The 13,012-nt window shown below is 44.8% G+C and overlaps 1 protein-coding gene across 3 annotated transcripts in view; it reads left to right on the forward strand.

The window, feature by feature from the left end:
* WDTC1 (WD and tetratricopeptide repeats 1) overlaps window positions 1-13,012 on the forward strand; it is a 17,420-nt gene that overhangs the window by 3,218 nt on the left and 1,190 nt on the right. Inside the window, exons 3-13 of one of the 3 annotated variants that reach the window (XM_010281677.1) lie at window positions 46-92; window positions 1,284-1,395; window positions 1,829-2,016; window positions 2,693-2,875; window positions 3,198-3,292; window positions 4,349-4,464; window positions 5,598-5,673; window positions 7,405-7,501; window positions 8,677-8,850; window positions 12,036-12,277; window positions 12,654-12,822. In XM_010281677.1, the coding sequence (XP_010279979.1) occupies window positions 46-92; window positions 1,284-1,395; window positions 1,829-2,016; window positions 2,693-2,875; window positions 3,198-3,292; window positions 4,349-4,464; window positions 5,598-5,673; window positions 7,405-7,501; window positions 8,677-8,850; window positions 12,036-12,277; window positions 12,654-12,822 (1,499 nt within the window). The remainder of the gene's footprint in view (window positions 1-45; window positions 93-1,283; window positions 1,396-1,828; window positions 2,017-2,692; window positions 2,876-3,197; window positions 3,293-4,348; window positions 4,465-5,597; window positions 5,674-7,404; window positions 7,502-8,676; window positions 8,851-12,035; window positions 12,278-12,653; window positions 12,823-13,012) is intronic. The other 2 variants (XM_010281679.1, XM_010281678.1) reach the window with 2 other exon arrangements.

Below are 13,012 nucleotides of genomic sequence, written 5' to 3' on the forward strand. Positions count from 1 at the left end.
AGTTTGTGTAATACCATCTTCTCCCCCTTTTTTTTTTTTCCTCAGGGTCACTCTGGGTGTGTCAACTGTCTAGAATGGAACGAAAAAGGAGAGTAAGTATGTGGCTTGATTCAGGGGGTCAACAAACTGATAACCCCAGGTTCTCCCAAGAGTAGGATGTAGGTCATCTTATCATAAGCAGCTGCTTCCCATTCCTAGTAAAGTGGAGCTCAAAGTTTTCAACTCTAGTAGAGCTCACCCTTCAAAAGAAGCTTTATTTTGTTAAATATATCTGGATATTATTAGAAATGCCTCTTTGGTGAGTTCAGAAGGGAAATGGTCAGACTAAGAAGTGGAGATTGAAGGCTGCTTCTCTTCTCTTAAGTGGTATTATGGATTATAATGGATCTTTAGGATTTGCCCATCTGGTAGTGACATTTCCCCACCCCCTTCACCATGCTGTTAAAAGCTGCTGCTGGGGGACAAATGTATAAGGGAGGGAGGTGGAGCATTTACCCCTCTCTGCAATTTTAGAGGAAAACTAAACATAAGAGCATTTCTATTAACCAAGTGGAATAAAGAGTATCTGCAGGAGAAATGACTGGATGGAAGGAATTTCTTGACATGCCCCTTACAAGATCCAAAGTCTGCTGCCTGGTACTCTTCAAAATTATTTGCCAGTGAAAATTTCATGTGTTTGAAAGAGATCTGGCTACAAGGAAACAAGTTTAAAAGAGCTGATGGTTGCAGATGTCAAATTCTTTTGCTTCAAACAAAGATAGATGTACAAGGCAAACAGCGCCTTCCAGTACCGCTGCCACACCCTACACTTAAAAAGCAGTCTGTGGATCACTAAATGAGCCCTGGCTTGGGACTGCTTGGGCACATCCGGAGTCCAGGAATGAATACCTTGGCTTGGGTTTGGGGATTATGTGGAGCAGTTAATGCAGGCAGGCTAATAAGGAAAATGGAAGCCCTGCATTTTGTTGTTGACCAAATGCTCCTATTGTTTTCCCCTGTGCCATCTAAATCTGTGGTGAGCTGGTTCAATGAGCTAAACCAATGAAAAACACTCACTTTATTTTCTGAGGAGTTGATGTTTGGCTGGTTTAGCTCCCTGAACTGGCTGAATGGATTGGCGCATGGGGAGCAACAAGAACGTGTAGCTTAGAAGAGAGAGAGGAAGTGGGCTTCTTAGAGATGAATTAACTTAATGGCTGTCTGTGGTCAAACCACTCTAAGAAATTGGTCACAGCTTAGAACAGAAGAATACATGATGCATACTTTTCTTCTGTTTCTTTTAGCTTGTTGGCCTCTGGCTCTGATGACCAGCATACCATTGTCTGGGATCCTCTGCACCACAAGAAACTCCTTTCTATGCACACAGGACATACTGCAAACATCTTTTCTGTTAAGGTATGTGATTGGAAGGAATAAATGGCTGACAAAATCAGCAACCTAAGGAGCAAGAGAATAGATCCTTGCTGGGAAACATTTTCCTGCAAGCGATTTCCCACACCAAATGATTTAATATTTCTAATGCTGAGAAAAAATGGCGTTAAATCTAATACCTGCTCCCAGGCCTATCTCATTCTCTCTGTAAAGTCAAAAGAAATGGTTGTAGCACATTGGGATATGTGATGAAGAGACCATTTTGTGTGGTGCTGTAGTTGGTGACTCTTGAGCGCGCACGCTGGCATATGTGTAACGTACGTAATAACATGGGTCATCCTGTGTTCCTCAAGCAAGCTGCTCTGTCTGTGACCTGCCAGGACAGCTCAGTGATGTCTATGTGAACGCAGAAGCCTCAGGGCTTCTCAAATTTGAGTGTCAAATCTGTCTCCTGCAGTTCTTGCCACATTCAGGGGATCGGATCCTCATCACAGGAGCTGCAGATTCCAAGGTGCATGTCCATGACTTGACTGTCAAGGAGACCATCCACATGTTTGGAGATCACACCAACAGAGTTAAGCGGATTGCCACGGCTCCCATGTGGCCTAACACCTTCTGGAGTGCAGCAGAAGATGGGCTAATCAGGTACAGAGCTCTAGTCACTCTGCCCCAAAATTAATTGGATTAGGATCCATTGCAGTACGTACTATGCTTAGATCTGAAGTGTGACTGTCTCTATACTAAAGAGCTTAAGCTAATGTCTCCCTTTCTTGAAACTGGAAGGAATCATCTTGAAATGTAGAATCCTCTGATAAATACCCTCCCCAGCTCCTCTGTTTTTCCCCACTGAAAAGGGAGGCCAAGACAGGAATAGCCATGTCAAATGGAAGGGAGGTACAACACTGAGCAGTGTTTCCCTCCAGTGTCATTGAAACTATTAAATGAGCGATGTTACTACGAGAGTCTGTTCCACTTTCCGTATGAGCTACTGTTTGTGAGGTCATGACTTGGAGTTTAATTTGGAACTTAAATAATTTTGTGCACATTATAGAGCTGGTTTTAGTGGTTATCCTGATACCAAGGCCTAGTCTATATTGAACTGAGGTGCTTCCAGTAACCTGTGGCACGAATGACTGTTGATACCGTTAGTGTCATCTCTTCATGCACAAGCCACATAATTAAGCGTAGGTCACTACTGAGCAGTATAAATGTGCTGCTTTGAGTGGTCTTCAGTTTGGTCACCATGAAAACTAAATTCTTTCTTATTGCTGCTTCTGTTATCTAGTGACACGGATTGCCTGACTCTCTCTTCCCTTTGCAGGCAGTATGATCTGCGAGAGAACAGCAAACGTTCAGAAGTCCTGATAGACCTGACGGAGTACTGCGGGCAGCTGGTGGAGGCCAAATGCCTGACGGTCAACCCCCAAGATAACAACTACTTAGCAGTAGGGGCAAGTGGACCCTTTGTGCGTCTCTACGACATACGCATGATCCACAACCACAGGTAATGGCAACTGGCTTTTCTGGGCCTTCTGGGCAGACATGAGCGGTACAGAAATCTGTTCGAGGCTCTGGTGGGAAGCAGGAGTTGCAATGATCTGGCACTTGCCTGTCTCACCATGCAGTTTTACCTAGTCTTTTCTATCACCCACAGTCTTCTCGATCTGTGTGAGTACACTGGAGTGGTGTGAGACAGGCTTGTGACTGCACAGCTGTATAGGCATGAGGCCTTGCCCTCGTATGTGAACAAGAAGTGTCAGCGTAGATCAGGCTTCCAGCAGTTGAATGCTGTGATTATAAGACATTATGTTCTTCTTTCTGGCTAGAAAAAGCATGAAGCAGAGTCCTTCAGCTGGAGTACACACATTCTGTGACCGACAGAAACCCCTCCCGGATGGCGCAGCACAGTACTACGTGGCAGGTATTGGGACCTGTGCTGGGGGTGACTTAGGGGGCTTTAAGTTAATGCCTGAAGAAGCAGAGTTCTACCCATCACACAAGAAACCACTGCTTGGAAGAGTTCTTCTCTAATACAGGGATGTTCCATGGAATTGCAGATTATTTCACTTCTATGCTGTGAATTCTTGCTTATGCGACCTGCACGCTTTCCCTGATTTGGCAGTGTGTCGGTGAGCAGGCCTTAACGTTTGTCTAGTGTAAATGTCTTTGTCGCTTTTATTGGGAAGTCAAGGACTGGATAAGCTGGGCGCTATAGACTTTCTCCTGGAACTGCTCCCAGCAAAGTAGTTAAAAATCTTTTTGGCACAGAAGTGGCTTGTCTTCATCCTGTAGATGAAGAGTCAGCAATGCAGTATCTGGGCAGTCTAGATGACGTTGTTCTCCAGTGCTCATTATTTACTATCTTTTTTCCCCAAAATGTTTGGATTTTTTTAAGGTATCTTAGACCAGCCTGTTCAGCAAACCAGTTTTGACAGTCTTGCTTCTGATGAGTCCCACTAGAGGATTTCTTAGGTCCCCTGAATTGGTCATGCAACACATCTGCTGTCTGAAGCAAAAGAACCTGTGTGTGAGCTGAATATTTAGGAGCCTTGGTTTGGTTGTGCTAAGGGCTTTATTAAGGATACCTGATTAGAGTGTTGAAGATGGAGGTATTTGTTTGCAGATGGCCACAAATCACAGAAGCCAAATCCATAGTGAATCCCTAAAACTGAGATTTGCTGGGTTCTGCAGACTTCATTGTTAGCAAGCTAGTTATAATCCAGTCTCCTCTTCATATGGAGATGGCCTCGCAGAATTGATGCCTAGAACTTGTGAAAAGGCAGCTATGCACATCTACGTGTTTTGGTGGCTGATGGAAGGATTCAATAAACAGCAGTAGGAAATGGAAAATCACTTAGGTGCCTGCACTTCATGACATTGCTCTCCTAACAACCTCTTGTAAAAGGGAGCAGCTGGGGTAGGACAAAGACAATGGTTACTAGTTACGTTAATACATATGGACCTCTTCCCTCCACAGGGCACCTTCCAGTGAAGCTTCCAGACTACAACAACCGGCTGAGAGTTCTGGTGGCCACATATGTCACCTTCAGTCCTGATGGCACTGAGCTCTTAGTCAACATGGGAGGGGAGCAGGTAAGAAGACAGCTAAAGTTTGGTAGAAAGCTTCACAGTCAGTTATGTTTGTTGGATCACCGTATGTTGTTGTGCGTTCTTGAAAACTGGTGTAGCAACTTCTCTGTGGGTAATATGATTGATTTTTAAACTGCATTCTGATTCATTCAGACTAATTGGTTGGTATTAGGGATTTATTAGTTATGCTACCACTGATCAAACTTGAACCGCATTCTGTTCTGGTTCCAATTCACATTTCGCTCTCTGGAAGAGGAAGAAAACCAGAGTTCTGGAACTGACCTTTGCTGACCTAGGAAGGATTTCATAACTCATTCTTGAAACGTCAAACTGCTTCTGTAATAGAATCTAGTGAATAAGGAACTTACAGAAGCAGAGACCTTCACCTGGAATATTGATTGCTTTAATTTTAAGCGCTGGGTGATATTCATGGATCTTTTGTAAAGCCTATCAGTGAAATGAGAAAATCCTCCTGACAGCATTAATCAGCATGGATTAAGCAGGAGCTTCGCTTGTGGGCAGGTTACTCTGTGGATGTCCTCTACAGATCTCTTTCTCACACTTGCACTCATTCCCTTTAAGAGAAGTGCTGAGTTAGATGAATCGTAGGTCTGATCTGGGCTGCCAATTCCTATGCCACTACAGTTTTAAATTAGGGCCTCGTCGGGCTGCTTTCAAAGTTTCTCAGGAAATCCTGGTTTCAGAAAGACTTTTGCCTTGGTTTAGTGTACAGCTTCTTTTCTGTCAATAAATGTTTGATTTCTGCATGATCATTGTGTTAATTAAATAGTTAAAGCATCTTATTGAAGTTGAAGCTTTTTGAGCAAGTTCGTTTGTGGTCAGGTCATCTTTTAAGTTCCCTAGGTGTGTAGAGGGCTTTCTTACCTTGTGAGTAAGACAAGGCTCCTGTTTCTCAGGATTATTCTTTCTGAACCCAATGCTGGAATGGAACACGCCACTGGTACTGCTGTCAACCTGTGTGTACCCATCTATAAACAAGATTCCCAGTTAGAAAACTGGAAATAGCAAAACACAAATGTGGAACGATATACCCATCTAGCCATGTTTTATTCCTGTGACTTGAGCATCTACATTGCACTGACTTTTTTGTCTCATTCTCTTTCTTCGTTCCTTAGGTCTATTTGTTTGATCTAACATACAAACAGCGACCATACACTTTTCTCCTCCCAAAAAAATGCCATACTTCAGGGGGTAAGTAAATGATGCTATCATGAAAGTGAGCGGAAGGCAGAGTGAAATCACGTACTACACAACTCTCTTTCAAAGTGCAGCCCAACCTGGGCAGGGTCTGGGAAAATGAAGTAGGGCATGGCTGTTGCTGGGCTGTTTCTGCAGTGCAGTTCATACCTTGAGTTCTAAAACCCTTTTACAGAGGGACAAAACGTGTGTCTTGAGTGAGCTGTTGAGGTGTGAACTAAGGAGAAAGCTTAAAGCTGTGCACAAAGGATAAAGTAGACTTCATAGAGTGGTTGAGGTCTTGGTATCCTGCCTTCAGCTAAGGGGGAAAACTTTGTGGACAGGCATGGAAATGGTATATTGTTTTTATTTTTTAAAACTTATTAGTAAAATGTAGAATACGTCTGTTATCTCCTTACCCATCAGGAAGGAGACAGAACAATCTCTTCACTAGTCTAAGAATCTGGCTTGGCACTAATATCCCTCCTGGTGGTGAGACAGTTGAATCAAAAAGTCATTTATCTGATGAGTAAGTAAATCCAAAAGCTGTTTTATTCCTGGCCCTGTTTCTTACAGGGCCTGTTCGTACACAGATACTGCAGACAGTACGCAGTGAATGGCTACAGCGTTATTCCCCAGGCAGAAGCTGACTCTTATGAGGGAGTGTTCCCTGCTCACCCATTCCCTGTTCTCGGAGCACTCTGGCAGAGTTTGATCTGTGTACTCAGCTCACCTTAGGCCTTAATCTAAGACTCACATCCTGGTAGCAAATACATGCCCTGCCTGCCTTTCTCTTCTGTCTTGAATGCGTGTGGGTGATCTGTACTGTGGTATCTGGTGAGGTCACGCTTTAAATGGCAGGACAGCGTTTGAACAGGCTCATAGTGATGCAGTTGCAGCAAATGCTCCACCCTGTTGGGCACAGAAAGTTCAGGCAAAGGCTATGAGAAGGCAGTATCAGTACGAAGGCTGAACTCCACGTGCATGCACGTCTCTGTACACTGAAATGTCTGAGCAGTTCTGTAGACTGGATGGACAGTGTCCCCAGCTTTCCAACCTGTGAAATGGCTGCAGGAGCACTCCCAGCTGCAACATAAATGCAGTTTGTAAAGCTTGAAGCTGAATGTTTTCTATAGAAATGGCAGATGATGTGGCTGCATGACCTTCGGAGGATTACTTCAGTTTGTAACTGCTCCTTGAGCAGTAGGGTAAGAAAAGAAAGGAAGAAAGCATCTGGAATTCCTTTACTGGATTCCTCCAGTGGTTATACTCATCCTCCTTTTTCTATTAGACGTTCAACAACTTTAGCGCTATGATTCTTTATCTGAAGGAATCTAAAATACAAAGTCCCTAATTACTAAATACTTATGCAGTTTTAAATGTTAGGCTTCTGGTGATCAGTCAGGTAATCTGATCATGGTCTAGGCTCAGCCCTGAAGTCAGTTCAATTTCAGCTGCGCTTTCTTTGTGTGTAGATACTTAGTTCTATGTGTACCTAATTTTCTGCTCTAGAGTTGTATTGTGAAGGATACTGCAGAGATTTTGTGGTAAATGTAAGAAGGCAAATCAAATCCAGGTGGCTACAGGAGGAGAGGTGTGTGGAATCATGGAATTTTTATTTCTGCTCTAAATGGGTCTATGGCCTTAGATTGACTCTGCTGTAAAATAAAACGCTGAAGCTTCAGGTATTAGTTTGTATACGTTGACACTTAGCATGGCTGTATTTTTTTTTCTCCTAACCTTCAGAAGTGCAGAATGGAAAAACCTCTACCAATGGAGTGTCGAATGGCATCCATCTCCACAGCAATGGTTTCCGCTTGTCTGAAGGAAGAGCGCATGTGAGGTAAGGGGGCAGGTCTATCTATGTGAAAGCCCTATGGTGTTGTTCTTGTCTTCATCTCTTGCCAGGGTTAGGTGCTGCTAAACAAGGTGTGAAGTGCAAATTCACTTTGGGTCTTGACTTGATTGTCAGGTGGTCTCTGTCCTAGGAGCTGTATTTGTTCCTGCTGTGTGATCTGTGAACAAGTCAGATCAGGCAAGTGTGTCCTGAGAGAAATGTTGTCCAAGAGGATTTTTCCCCTCTTACAATGAATTACTGCAGACAAACCTAAGAAATGACTTTTCAGGCCTGGAAGCAAGGTGGTTTTAGTTGTCTTGAGTGGTTGTTACTTCCTGGCCTGCAGGAAGTGTGCTTGGTAGATGGGAGAGGCTGTCAGGTCAAAAGAGCTTTGTTTTCCTTTGCCGTTTTTTTGGTCACCTGGCTGCTGCAAACTGAACTGAAGTAGCCAAAATTGCTTTACGACAGTGACAGTGGAGTGATTACTCCTGCAGTCTATGTGAGCTAGGAATGTATGGAGAGCCCTCTTCTATTGTTCCTGCTGCTTGCTTTCTTTAAGAGCTAAATGCAGTTGGGATGAAGCAGAAGCAGACTTGAAGCACATCTTGCTGACTGTTTTCCTCCAGCTGATGAGACATGGTTAAAAATCAAGACACAGTTGCTTAATACCATATATGGGTAGTCGAGGTTCCACCAAAGTCACTTTGTTGAATATTTTCAGCTTGTTTCCTCTAGATGGCCCCTCCACCACGGCAGCAGCGATGTGGCTGGAATTTTGGGTTGCTGAGCATGGGCCTTGTGTAGCCCAGTGAACTCAGGTGCTTGGTTTCCTTCTGAATTTGCATTCTGTTACACGTTGCTAAAAGCAGATTGGAAATATTCTTTATGCAATCAATGCAAAGATGTATTGGTGAAGTCTGAGGGATTAGATGCTTAAAATACCCACTGTTCAATTTTGAGTGGATGTCTATATATATAAAGAAAAAAATGGAAACAGTCAAACGACGGTCAAAAAGAAACCTGCCTCCTGAATTCGGGTTATTCAGGTACAGGGTCTCTTCTGCCTTTTTCTGAAACTTTTGGTATTCGTTAATGCTTGGTGAAAGCAACTGCAGACATTTAACTGGAGTTAACAGAGCATTAGCATGGGAGACTTACCTGTGCTCCTTCTTTCCATTCAGTCCCCAAATGGAGTTACCTCCGTATCTGGAGAGAATCAAGCAGCAAGCCAACGAGGCCTTTGCTTGCCAGCTGTGGACTCAAGCCATCCAGCTATACAGCAAAGCAGTCCAGAAAGCCCCCAACAACGCCATGCTGTATGGAAACAGAGCTGCTGCCTACATGAAGCGCAAGTGGTAAGGAAACAGAGAATATGAGAGTTCAGTGTCACAGGCACTGCTGGTGCCTGACTTCGCAGTGGACATGGTATCCGTGGTACTCAGAAGTTGGGGTTATTGGATCAAGCCGTAAGTTGGTCACCTCTGGCACAGAACAAGGGGATTGCACAGTAGCATGTGGTGGAGAAATTATGGCCACATATACCACACAAGCAAGCACAGCTGGTAGTAGCTCATCTTTTTGTCTACTGGCATGCTGAGTAATGTTCTGTTCCTTTCCTGCTTAAAAAGAAACAAAAAATTCACTTCTGAGTAACAGCATTATGAGTGTCTCCAAGGGTGTTTGTGTGTCTTTGGATGGTTCTGATCTACATTAGAGTACGTCTCTAAACTTTCTGTCAACAGGTGAGGTAATGCTTACTATGCTTTGGAACTTCATGTCTCGTGATATAAGATTGTTGTAGGACTGCCTGGAGCTGCTTTGGTTGCTGCGTTATCCAACTAACTAGTATTGCAGATAGTCAGAGGTGATCTGGTGGTTCTTGTCGTACCCCAGCTAACCCACATTCCCCTTGACTGGAAACAAACCTCTCTGAGGGATCTGGGGAGGTGGCAACTGGTGCCTCAGAGTCTGGGGGAGGTTCTGTCTTGACTGTTGCAAAATATGCTCTTACCCTCTGCAGTAGGTAATGTCTTCTCTGACCAATAGCCAGAGCTGCATCTGCAAGATACAGCTGAGTTATTTTAATATCTGTCCCCTTGAGCAGAGTAAGACTGAGTAGCATGACTTTCCATTAGCATATTTAAAATAGCTGTGGTCCTTCATCTACATTTGCTTTGTGAGGATATCCTTCTCCTCTCCCTGCTGAAATCCCCAGTATGAATTCTCCCATCTTCTTGCCAAGATAAAGAGCAGCCAGCAGTTGTTGTGACTGTTGGTAACTGGCCTACTGGCTGTTTTGCAATAGCAGAGATTTGGGAGCTGCCTCAAAAAGGACCTCAGTGTTCAGAGGGAGAAGAACAATAGGTTGGGATTAAGGAATGGAAGACAGAAGCTGAGTGCTGATCTCATGAATGACATTTTTCTTATAGGAATCGTTTTTCCCGAAGGATGTTGGCAGCTCTGAACGTTTCTGTGTGTCAGCTAGTGCTTTGCTACAGTTTTCAGTAGCAGGAAGATGTGAAAATATATGCATAATGGGTTTCTGTGGCATGCAATGATTAGAATTTAAATAGTACTGAGCCGATATCTTCGCAGGTGCAGAAAAGACGGTGCACTTTTCTGCTAGGAACAGCTACTGGCGTATGGCAGAAGGTGCCTGGGATGTCACTGAGAAGGAGAGTGAAGCAGTTGGACAGTGACCCATGCTGAACCACTGCATGCCTCCAAGGTGTTCTTTGCATTCGGAGCAGGAACAGCTACAGGCCACCCTGCAGAATACTGTAGGTCTTGCTTTGGCCTTGTTCTCTGAATAACAGAGGTCTAGAAAAAAAGGAAGGTCTGTAATTTCCTAACCTCCCCTTGCTCATCTCCCTTAAGATGCTACTCATACTCAGCAGCGCTTCTAAGGCTGTCCTTTTAAAATTTGCTCATAAGAGCCAACTGCATCACCCTCCAGATTGCTTTTAGCAGTCTATGTTGACAATACTTAGCTGATTTCTAGTTAGAGCATTTTTGCACAAGCTGAGTCAAACCTGTAATGATGGCAGAAGTTAGTGCTTGCATTACATCTCAATGTGTACATTTTCACACCAGTCTGTTGGGCTGTCTGACACTGGTAGTTGAGGTTGAAGGATTTCTGAGGGTGACAAAGCAGCTAATAGCACAGTCAGCTCTGAAAATGCAAGACACCCGTCTGTCATCGTAACAGGTAACTTGCATTCTCTCTTTTTTTGAATAGAAGTGGCCTGATGCTGTGCATCTGGCCTCCTGGTAACACAGACACAGTGCTGCAAAGACAGCCCTCAAGAACCATGTTTCTTTTGCTCTGCTGCAGATCTCGTGGACAAGGTGCTCCACCTTCTGTACTGTCCTAGCAATATGTGGCCAACATCCACCTAGAACGGGAGGGTGCAGTAGGATGAATGGTTTGCAGAACATGCTTGTGGCAATGAATAAGTGCTGCTTAGCATGTAACCCAAAGATTTGGAGCTCCCTCTAATAAGTAAAGACAAAGGAAGACCTCTTCCCTGATAAAGGCTCCACGTAATCTAAAATTGTTGGCCTGTGGAAGGTACAGGGCAATTCACCTGCTTCCCCTTGGGACTGTTTCAGGCTTTGGTAGGTGCGGTGCATATAGGTTACAGGCATGAAACACTAATATTATTATTGTTAGCCATCATATGGAGACTTGGCACTCTCTTAAGACAGATTGTGGTGCCTGTGAACAGTTTGGGCTTGATGCTGGTACACCAGGCGCGTCAGGTTGACTTCTCAGCCTCTGTCAGTCTGAATACCAGCATGCAAGGCTCGCCAAGTCGTCTGCTTCCAGAGCGCAAGCAGAGGCATTCTTATTCCCACAGCCATGGAGTTTAGGGAAATCAAGCGTAGCCTCCAGTAACTGTAAATAGGATATAAATATCCATTATGATACCAGTCTGCTATAACGCTTATTTCTAAAACTTAAAGGGTTTTCCTGTAAAGGTGGGAAAAGACTGCTGCTTTAGGTATTTGTTCACCAGGGCTATGAAGTCTGGTGTGTGTAGCTCCTTCTTGAGGGCTACAAGTGGCTGTGACTGTGGGCAGGGAAACATGCTGCCACGCTGTGCGTCCACAAAGGGGCACGCGTGAGCCGCCGTGCTCCGAGGAGGCCCTGCTCGCCTTGCAGGAGAGGCCTTGTGTCTGCTTGGCCAGAGGGCTTGTGCATCCTCCATCTTCAAAGGACTTCCCTAAATGTGTTCTATCAGTGAGCTCTGCTCTGTCGGATTTAAAATGGCAGGTCAAGACTTGCTGGGCTTCCCTGTGCGGTCACATTACAGGGCTGCCTGTGTACGTGTGGAGGTGCATTCAAGAAGCTGGGCTTGGTCAGACGGTGCCCCTGGGAAACAGCAAATGCTATTAGTACATGAGCTTGTGGGGTGTCTGCTTGCATAGAAGGCTGGAAACAACAAGCTTTGGAGTGAAATGAGGGCTGGGAAAAGATGATGGAAAATGTATGCTGTTTCTGCTTGGGCTATCTAACCCACCTCTCCCTTTTTTTCAGGGATGGGGACCATTATGATGCTTTAAGAGACTGCTTGAAGGCCATATCCTTGAATCCATGCCACCTGAAGGCCCATTTCCGTCTTGCCCGCTGTCTCTTTGAACTCAAGTACGTGGCAGAAGCACTGGAGTGTCTGGATGACTTTAAAGGGAAGTTCCCAGAACAAGCACATAGCAGTGCCTGCGATGCACTAGACAGAGACATCAATGCAGCCCTCTTCTCCAAGACTGATAATGGTGAGTGCCAGTGTTCAGTATGGTTCTTCAAGGTTATACTAAAATCTAATGATTGCACAAGGAATTTTCTCCTTAAACTGCCCCTCTGAAGCAAAGCTCCAACTCCTGAGAGAGATTGATTGTTACTGTGCACAAAAACTGGCCAGAGCCTGTTCTTGCCTTGTGCCTGGGCCTGGTTTGCTCTTGCGTGAGAGTATGATAAGAGGAGTCTGATGTACCCAGGAGATAATCTGGAAGGAAGCTTGTGCTTCTAAGCCCTGCTCCCTGCTGGAATTGTCCTTAACTCTTCTCTAAAGCTGTTGGGGTCTCCTAGAGTGCTTTCTGTTTGCTGAGAACATGTTCCTCCCCAAATTGTGATGAGGGAAATCTGTTGTCTTTCCAGCTGAGGACAAGAAAGGGGGTGGCCCCATCCGGCTGCGAACCACAGGCCGCAAGGATTCCATCTCAGAGGATGAGATGGTGCTGAGGGAGCGCAGCTACGACTACAAATTCCGATATTGTGGCCACTGTAACACTACTACAGACATCAAAGAGGCCAATTTCTTTGGCAGGTATGTTGGCAGAGCATAATAGGGATGCAGGACAGGAGTGTGAGCAGCAGCAGGATGCTCTCTTCCACCGGATAAAGCCTCACGCGTAGCCCATGTGACTGTTCATAAAATGACACTGACACTGGTTTGCAGGGTTGAAAAAGATGACAGAAACCCTTCTCCTTGTGTGGCTGCTTGAATAGCTGGGTTA

Source organism: Phaethon lepturus, unplaced genomic scaffold, assembly GCF_000687285.1.
Source record: "Phaethon lepturus isolate BGI_N335 unplaced genomic scaffold, ASM68728v1 scaffold39702, whole genome shotgun sequence".
Classification (NCBI taxonomy): domain Eukaryota; kingdom Metazoa; phylum Chordata; class Aves; order Phaethontiformes; family Phaethontidae; genus Phaethon; species Phaethon lepturus.